Below are 9,673 nucleotides of genomic sequence, written 5' to 3' on the forward strand. Positions count from 1 at the left end.
CTCTGTGTCGGTGGCGCCGTCCCTCCCTCACTGCGGTGGCCGGCCCGCCTCTGCCTCCGCCGGAACCTCTTCCCGACGTGAGCACCGCGACTCCTTGTCGACCAGCGAGCGGCGGATTGACGTCCTCCTGCCCAACCTGCGGCAGAGTGCGCTTGTCCGTCCACAGTATGAGGGCACATGCCGGACGTGCTCAGCCTGGCGTTATAATAGTTTGCGAGGGCCTCCCATGCGGATGCCACAATGGCGCCACCGTCTTCCTAACGGGTGCCTCGCGCGCAGGTTGCCGCCAAAGTTGCCAAGCATGCCAGCAGGCAACACACGCAGGAAGCACAAACGCGGGTACTCGAGATGGACCAGGCTCTTCCGCCATCGCCTCATCACGGACGCCACGGGCTGCTGATCCTCGACGGACCACGGGAAACTCCGCCTCATCCACTGCGGGAATGCCCTCGTCGTTGGGAACTGGGACTGCGACTGTTTGTGGCTACCCCAGCCCGCACGACGGAATACTTGCCACTTTTGTACGGACGGCCCTTGCGCTACTCACTCGTTATTGTAGCAGCATACAACCAAAACAAGATAACAAGCTGCTTTGTGGTGAATATTGGCTGCACTTCCCGTGGACCAACAGTCCGCCTGGTGTGCGGGGATACCCTTTTTTATTGTTACTTTGCTTTTGTGTTGCTGTGTGCGCTGCACCTTCTTGTGTGTGTGTGCGTACCCTCCGTGAGGGGTGCCGACACGACGGACCGCTCTCGCCGTATGTGCATGCGGTGGAGCCTTGTGTGCCGCTCCTGTTTGCTTCTCCCTCTTCCATCTGTGTGTTGGTGCTGCGGCAGGGCTGTGTGTGTGTGTGCCTGCTGCCGTGGATTGGAGTGTGTGTCGTGCGTGGTGTGCGGCATACGGTGCATGCCTGGCTGCTGCCCTCTCCTCATGTGGTGTGCCCTCTGTGTGTGTCTGCCGCACCTCTCGTCTCCCCTGTTGCTCTCCATTTCCCTCACTGTGCAGATCAGCTCCACACCACTGAACGACCACACTCACGATGATGATGTGCCGTCTGCTGTGCGCCCTGTTGGTGCTTGCCCTGTGCTGCTGCTGCTCGTCCGTGTGCGTGGCAGACGCTCAGTCTGTGCCTGAAGGGTCTTCCAATACGACCACGACGACGACCACAACAAAACCACCGACTACGACCACCACCACCACAACAAAACCACCAACTACAACCACCACGACCACAACACAGGCACCAACCACGACGACCACTACTACAACAGAGGCACCAAGCACTACGACTACAGAGGCGCCAGCTGTGTCGACCACCAGCGCACCGTCACGTCTTCGCAGAATCGACGGCAGCCTCAGCAGCTCTGCGTGGGTGTGTGCCCCGCTGGTGCTTGCCGCATCCGCGCTGGCGTACACCGCTGTGGGCTGAAGAGGTGTGTGCGGGCTGTGCGTGCCAGCACTCAACCGCGGGGATTTGTGCGTGTGTTGTGGTTCACTGTATAAAATAAGAGGAAATAATGATCTTGTTTTGCTTCACTTGCTTCTGCTGCCGTGCTGTGTGCTCCGCGTTGTGCCCCGCATCCGTCACGTTGAACGCACCGCGGACACACTCATAAGCATGCGCACTGGAGCCCTGGGTTTGTTTTTCTTTTCTTTTTTAACTATTGCTTTTTAATTATTGCCTTTTAATTATTGGTTTTTAATTATTGTTTTTTATTGCTTTTTAAACTTGTGGTTTGCGGGGCGGTGTGCGAGCTCTGCAATCGTACTGATTCCATCTGTCTCGTGGTGTGTGCGCTGCTGCTGGGGTGCTGTCGTTTGTTGCTGTGCGTGGTGTAGCGGCTGTGTCTCCCTTTGTTTTTCTCGTGCTATCGCAGGTTGGCTCCGCAGCGTTAGGCGACTCCACTGTTTGTGATGATGACTGGCCGTGTGCTCTGCGTCCTGTTGGCTCCTGCAGTGATGCGCAGCTGCTCGTGTGTGTGAGTGAGGGCTGCTGCGACGGGGTGCGTGTGCGGCCGCGGGTGATGGCGCGGTGACTGCTGGGCACGCGCGGGGTGTGATGGCTGCGGAAGGTGGACCTGTGGCCGGTGGCTCTGGACGAAGGGAGAATGTGAACTCTGAGGACAATAGCAATCAGGAAGACGAGGGGGGTGGAGGAAACACCGTGGGTGAGGACCCCAATCCCACCTCGGCAGGAGCACTCACTGCTCCGACGAGGCAGGACCAATCCAGCAGCGACCCACTGCGAAGTGGCACTTGCAATCCGTCCGGCACTGGCAGCGCGTCTGCTGCTCGGATGCGTGCAAGTGGACCGGAGTCTTTGGGCGGAGGGCAAGCTGCAGGCACAACATCCCCACGCTCCGACGCATCTCAGCAGGCAGCGGGTGGAGTGCATGCTGTTGGCGGGAGGACCTCCCAAGGCAGTCAGGCTTCGGAACAAACCGTCACGGGACAGTCACAGGTGCCAGGGACGGCGAAGGAAGCACCGCGGGGCGATGAAGGAGGAGAACCCGGAGCGCAACACGAGGCCGACCAAACCACAAAAATGACTGTGGTGACCTCTTGCGCAAAAACAGCGGTGGAAGAGGAGAGCCGCCAGCGGGATCGCAAGATGCACCACGTCTCTATAGTGGCGGGAATGCTCATTATTATTATTTTTCCCTGCTTTTACCGACATGTCTAGCCACACGATGTCATCAGGGTGCCGAGGAGGTGGTCGAGCAGCGACATGAGTTTCCTGCTATGAGGCAGCTGCCATTGGGAGAAGCTTTCGGTGCCAAGGTCCTTCTTAATGCCCAGCCGTTGGCGCACAGCCAGAGCGTCTGTACATTCCGGAAGCAGTTGGTGCAGTGTTTTCTGCGGGCTAATTGTTGCGCTTGTGGAGGCTGGCTGATCCTGCGGTAGCAGTGATTGCCTCCTGGCACTGCTGCTGCGGTGCCGATTAGCGTCTGGGTTTTGTGCGCGGCGATTTCTGTGCTGTGCGGTGCTTTTTTTGTGTGGGGAGGACTGTGTCGCAGCAATCGCGGTGGAGGTCGGGAAGCGGTGGAGGATGTTCCGGATGAAAGCACCGACAGTGGCCGATGTGGTTCGTGTGTCCCACCAGTGTGGCGTCACAGTGCGGGCATTTCTTCTTCCGACGCTGTGTGGAGGGCCGTCTCTCCACAGGCGGTGCGTCGGCCTCCCTTGTCGTCGGGGGAACAGCTTCCGTCCCGGTGTGGTGGGATCGTCGTTGGAGCGCATGAAAGCGGACTGTTCCGGTGAGATGTTGCGGAAACGGCGTTGGTTCGCGAAGTCTCTCACGGCCCAGTATAGTCGGCCCCAGAGCTCGGATTCCCCGCACCTTGCCGTGCAGTGTTTATCCGTTCCTGTTGGTCGAGGGCCTCCTGAGTGATTATGTGCTTGCCGCCTGGATCTGATGGCCTGGCACCGCCAAGCAAGTAGTGGTGGGTGTCCTGATGCATGGTGCTACGCCACTTGTTGGTGAGCTGGGTGTTAATGCATGACAGCAGGTCCGTGTGCCGTATGGGTGCTATTCCATGCTCCGTGTGTTGCCCGGTTGTCGTGGCCTGCGTCGCATGCTGATCTGCAGGCTCGTTAACGTGTACTCCGCAATGTTCGTAGCAAAATGCAGCTGCACGGACCAGCCAGCACGCATCAGCGACAAGAGACGCTGCCATATCCGATCCTCCGTCCAGTCGGTATGACTGTGCGGGCCCTTGGTGACGGCGGCTAGAAGGGAATGACTGTCTGTAACCACAAGCAGGGTTTTTGCCTGTGCTGGACACGATGGACACTCAGCCTTTCCATGGCCGGGAGCAGTGCACGGGACTCCGTCGTGCGGCTGCATGGGCGTGTGCCGCCGTTGGTACTGACCTTCTCTGTTATCTTCGAAAGTTGCGGGGATGAGAGCAGTATGCCAATCCCGGCTGAAGTGGGAATGCCGACACCGCCATCCGTTGCCAGTATCCACGGTCCCCAGCGATGATGTTGCACCTTGTCGCGGTGTTGGGGCTTTGGTTGCGTATAGGAACTCCGCAGCAGGGCGTTGCTGCGAGCACGACGGAGACCAAGGTGACTTCACCCCCCGAGAAGGTTCCACGCCATGCCCGGTGTGGGGAGGTGAGGCGGTCTGCCTGCAGACTGTCGGACAGAACTGCACGACCGTTTCGCAGCGGTCACTCTGTTGATGTCACCCGTGGCGGTGACGTTCACAACCCTGGCACCGAGGAGGATGGCTTCATCACTATTTGGCGGCTTAAAATTGCAGGCCTCTCGTCCGTAAAAAGATTGCATTTTCGGCGCGATGGGAGCAGCGTCCACCTGACATCGTTCTTCTGCAGGAAATAAGTAACCGTGGTGACGTGGCGACGAAATTATGTGGCCATAATGACTACCTTCAGGCCTCACTGGGCGCGGTGGTGGCGCTGCCGTTCTGGTGCGCCACTCTCTACCGTGCGAGCGCCTGTCGCTCCCTGGCACTGACCTCCTGGAGACCATTGCTGTCCGTGTATTTCCGCCGAGCTGTCGCAGCATTTGCGTGGCGAGTCTCTACAACCCTCCCACAGCAATTGGTCAATAATCCGCATTTATCAATATCGTTTGTCGCTTTTGCCCGAAGAGATTATCGCGGGTGACCTGAATTTACATCGTGAACTCTGGGACAGTCATATATACCATCAAGGACTGGAGGCGATAATTTCGCTGCTGTTCTAATCGATATGGATTTTGGGCTGGCAAATTACCCGACACAGGCAACACGGATCACACATCGTAATGCCTCGTCCCCTGACGTGGCTGCGTATTGCGCCCTACGCGTCTCCCACTGGACATTCGCCCCTTACATGGACTCGGACCACTGCTTAATATCTTACTTGGTAGAGATGGACGATGTCACTCCACGACTAGCAAACACGCTGCCTTGACGGAAGAAAGCCACCTTTGCCCTGCGCAAAGCGGGTTGGCCTGCTTTTACATCGTTGTGTGAAACCCTCCTTGCCACCGCGTCCACATGGTTGGATCCTCGCGGAGGCATCTTACGAGCAGCTGAGCGCCACATCCCGCGCGGCAGCCGTGACAGCTCCAAAAAGATATGGACACACGAAATGGAACAGGCGGAGTCCGCCGCCGAGGCAGCACACGAAGCACACACATTGCCTCACCCGGAGACAGCCTACTTTGAGCCGAATGTACCCGAAAAAAGGAGGAACGAAATCAAGCCTTACGCCGTGGCTCCGCTGTGCTTCTGGAGGCCCGCGCGAAAGGACTTGGAGCCTCACTCAGCCCGAGGTGGCGATATCTTCACGGCGTGGCGGCGCCGCACCCTCATCCTCTGGAATCGGTTGTGCTCCGCACCGAACTTGGCCGCGTATGTGCCCTGCCTCGGCAACAGGCAAATCTGCTTGTCTGTCATTTTGTGCGGTTTCATGTGCCATACCGCCTTATACTGCTGCTGCTTGCTGCACTCCTTTGGTTCCTGGTGGCTGGGAAATGGATCGGCCTTTCCCACCGTATGAAATTGACGTGACCATCCGTGACTCTTTGCTTGGCTCAGCCCCTGGCCCCGACGACATGTTGAATGAATTCCTGCACCGTCTCGGGCCCGTTGCGCGTGGCACACTTAGAACGATGATCCACAACTCCTTCGCAAACGGCAGCCTGCCTGGCTCCTGGAAAATGGGAGACGCTATTTCTATTCCCAAGCCTGGGAAGGACCCATGCCGCCCAGAGAGTTACAGACCCATCACGCTGCTCTCTGTTTTACCAAAGTTAACCGAAGGAATGGTTCACCGCCGTCTGTCAGCGTTATTGCCGCACCACCCACGTCAATTTTGGATTTGCACCTCCGCGTTCTACGTCGGACGTGGTGGCACTTGTTATCGACAAATTACTCGTGGACTGAATGAGTTTGGCATTGTGGAGCATGAGCGCCCTGGAGACGACGCCCCCACACGACGCCCTCGTCGCCATCGCTTGTGGTCTCGATTGATTTTCCGACTGCGTTTGACACCACTGACCATGGGAATTTATTCTGCATGCTTGACAGACTTCCGCGCCTTGGCCTCGAACCAAACGCTGGCTGCACAACCACCTGCGGGGCCGCTATGTTAGGGTATGCACTCGTGAACAGCACTCCCGGAAACAGCTCGCCTCAGCTGGAGCACCGCAAGGCGGCGTCCCGCGACCCCAACTCTTCCTCTGCTGTGTGGATGGTCTGCTGCGCCGCCTGGACAGCATCTATTCTGCCTCCGCTTTCATGTACGCTGACGAACACACACTTGTTGCCTTGTGTGCAGACATCCATGCCTGTGCTGCGGCAATGCGACCGCTCTTGTCTCTTTTGTGGCCACATGGGCTGCCGAGCACAGCCCAACAATCAACGTCGCTAAGAGCGAAGCTGCTCTATTCCACATCTCTTCACACACACACGGTCTGACGAGGACATGGTCGATCTCCATCTTGTTAGCGGGAACCTGCGTATTCAGCCACGCCCAGTGCGCTTGCTGGACAACACGTTCTATGGACTTCTTAATTCTGTTACGCATGCTTCCACCGCTGCAAAGAGGACCATGCCACGCCGCTATCAGCTGCGTCTGGTCGTAGAGGCGGACGCGTCCCATCACACCATGCGATCCTTTTTGATTGGACACGTTCATATTTTGTTATTTCATGGTGGGGAGGCAATGGTCCGGGATTTCGCCCCCCACCCACCTCCACAATATGGAAGTACGGTACCGCGACGGTAGCAAAACATTCTTGGCCTGAGCGCCTCTACAGAAGACACATCTGTCTATTTGGAGGCCAATATTCTTCCGCTCCGGAAGGTACTCTGGCGTCGTGCACTCACACAATGCGAACGCTATATACGCCTCCATGATCACGAGGATTTGCGTTCCCTTATCTACTCGCAACCTATGCCGCCGTCCATGCATGGGAAGGCGGCGACATCAATTCCGCTTCCGAGAGATGCTGCTATTAATGGATTGCTATGCGTCTGTGACATTATTGGGACACCCCACAACCACATTCGCGCGCCTCTTGCCCAACATCGAATTTTTCCCTGGACACTGTGATCTGCAACAACGTGAGATTTTATCAGCCACTGTTTGCCGAAGACGCCTCTGACGATGTCAGGCGCACGGCTTTTTATTCTACTCACTCCTCTTTGGGGGATTGTGACTTTGAATTGTGGGCGGACGGTCCTTCATATCTCGCTGCACTCGCATCTGGATCCGCTGCGCTATTATATGACTCCACCACGACAAATGATCTCCCTGTGGAGGTACATCGTGCAGCAGCTGGCAGCCTCGCATGCTCATATGGGGCAGACTGCCTTGCGATCGAAAATGTTTTTAGACATCTCATACCTCCTTGTCCGGGAACATCCCAATCGCCCACACGAATGCTGGAGGAAACGGACTCCCTCTCGGCAATTGAGGCACCCCGCGTTGCCCACCGACCGTGCGAGACCGCGTTGCTGAGTAAATTTGGATTATGCTGCTTTCCTTGGTGAAGCGAGGTCACCCTGTGGATTTTATATTTTCCCATCACACTGCGGTATTCCACGCAGTGAGGCCGCTGACGACGAGGTCACGATTGCACGATCCCTCCCGCAGGACTGCGTCAATGCCTGGCACGTGGGCTTCCTTAGCGCCGTCAAGAGGTTATAACGGAAGGATGCCCAGGAGGAAAAGGAGGGCGAGCACACCGCGTGACAGGCGCCTGTCGGTGTGGCGAGGACTCTATTCCTGGTGTTGACCCGGACATTGGTCCCCGAGTGGCGGCACTGCGCACAGGCGCGATGCGACTCCTGCCCACTCTTCGACAGGCCTGCACGCGCCCTGCGGATCACAAGGAACCCTCTGTGTCGGTGGCGCCGTCCCTCCCTGACTGCGGTGACCGGCCCGCCTCTGCCTCCGCCGGAACCTCTTCCCGACGTGAGCACCGCGACTCCTTGTCGACCAGCGAGCGGTGGATTGACGTCCTCCTGCCCAACCTGCGGCAGAGTGCGCTTGTCCGTCCACAGTATGAGGGCACATGCCGGACGTGCTCAGCCTGGCGTTATAATAGTTTGCGAGGGCCTCCCATGCGGATGCCGCAATGGCGCCACCGTCTTCTTAACAGGCGCCTCGCGCGCAGGTCGCCACCGAAGTTGCCAAGCATGCCAGCAGGCAAGACACGCAGGAAGCACAACCGCGGGTACTCGAGATGGACCAGGCTCTTCCGCCACCGCCTCATCACGGACGCCACGGGCTGCTGATCCCCGACGGACCACGGGAGACTCCGCCTCATCCACTGCGGGAATGCCCTCGTCGTTGGGAACTGGGACTGCGACTGTGTGGGACTGCCCCAGCCCGCACGACGGAATACTTGCCACTTTTGTACGGACGGCCCTTGCGCTACTCACTCGTTGTTGTAGCAGCATACAACCAAAACAAGATAACAGGCTGCTTTGTGGTGAATATTGGCTGCACTTCCCGTGGACCAACAATCCGCGTGGTGTGCGGGGATCTTCTTTTTTTACTGTTAATTTGCTTTTGTGTTGCCGTGTGCGCTGCACCTTCTTGTGTGTGTGCGCACCCTCCGTGCGGGGTGCCGACACGACGGACCGCTCTCGCCGCATTTGCATGCGGTGGAGCCTTGTGTGCCGCTCCTGTTTGCTTCTCCCTCTTCCATCTGTGTGTTGGTGTTGCGGCAGGGCTGTGTGTGTGTGTGCCTGCTGCCGTGGATTGGAGTGTGTGTCGTGCGTGGTGTGCGGCGTACGGTGCATGCCTGGCTGCTGCCCTCTCCTCATGTGGTGTGCCCTCTGTGTGTGTCTGCCGCACCTCTCGTCTCCCCTGTTGCTCTCCATTTCCCTCACTGTGCAGATCAGCTCCACACCACTGAACGACCACACGATGATGATGACGTGCCGTCTGCTGTGCGCCCTGTTGGTGCTTGCCCTGTGCTGCTTCCCGTCCGTGTGCGTGGCAGATGTTCGGCCTGAACCTGATGTTCAAGGTGATACAAAAGACCACCACGACGACCACAACAAAACCACCAACTACAACCACCACGACCACAACACAGGCACCAACCACGACGACCACGACGACCACCACTACAACAGAGGCACCAAGCACTACGACTACAGAGGCGCCAGCTGTGTCGACCACCCGCGCACCGTCACGTCTTCGCGAAATCGACGGCAGCCTCAGCAGCTCTGCGTGGGTGTATGCCCCGCTGGTGCTCGCCGCCTCCGCGCTGGCGTACACCACTCTGGGCTGAAGAGGTGTGTGCGGGCTGTGCGTGCCAGCACTCAACCGCGGGGATTTGTGCGTGTGTGTTGTGGTCCACTGTACTAAATAAGAGGAAATAATGATCTTGTTTTGCTTTACTTGCTTCCGCTGCCGTGCTGTGTGCTCCGCGTTGTGCCCCGCATCCGCCACGTTGAACGCATCCCGGACACACTCACAAGCATGCGCACTGGAGCCCTGGGCTTGTTTTTCTTTTTTTAATTTCTTTTTTAATTATTGTTTTTTATTGCTTTTTAACTTGTGGTTTGCGGGGCGGTGTGCGAGCTCTGCAATCGTACTGATTCCATCTGTCTCGTGGTGTGTGCGCTGCTGCTGGGGTGCTGCCATTTGTTGCTGTGCGGTGGCTGTGCGTGGTGTACCGGCCGTGTCTATCTCTT

The 9,673-nt window shown here is 57.7% G+C and overlaps 1 protein-coding gene and 2 pseudogenes across 1 annotated transcript, besides 4 other annotated features; all 3 read left to right on the forward strand.

Moving 5' to 3' along the window:
- Nucleotides 1-9,673: a sequence feature (areas not merged during assembly with more than two copies in the genome that could not be assigned to a particular haplotype).
- Tc00.1047053511405.10 (mucin TcMUCI, putative) lies at nucleotides 1,043-1,432 on the forward strand (the record flags this gene model as incomplete). Its single annotated transcript, XM_801011.1, has 1 exon — nucleotides 1,043-1,432. One exon carries the CDS (start codon nucleotides 1,043-1,045, stop codon nucleotides 1,430-1,432), a length of 390 nt encoding a protein of 129 aa, XP_806104.1.
- Nucleotides 1,146-1,272: a microsatellite.
- Tc00.1047053511405.20 lies at nucleotides 1,918-2,688 on the forward strand (annotated as a pseudogene).
- Tc00.1047053511405.40 lies at nucleotides 8,898-9,269 on the forward strand (annotated as a pseudogene).
- Nucleotides 9,013-9,107: a microsatellite.
- Nucleotides 9,489-9,524: a sequence feature (AT_rich).

The sequence above is a fragment of the Trypanosoma cruzi genome, genomic scaffold (assembly GCF_000209065.1).
Source record: "Trypanosoma cruzi strain CL Brener 1047053517113 genomic scaffold, whole genome shotgun sequence".
Classification (NCBI taxonomy): Eukaryota; Euglenozoa; class Kinetoplastea; order Trypanosomatida; family Trypanosomatidae; genus Trypanosoma; species Trypanosoma cruzi.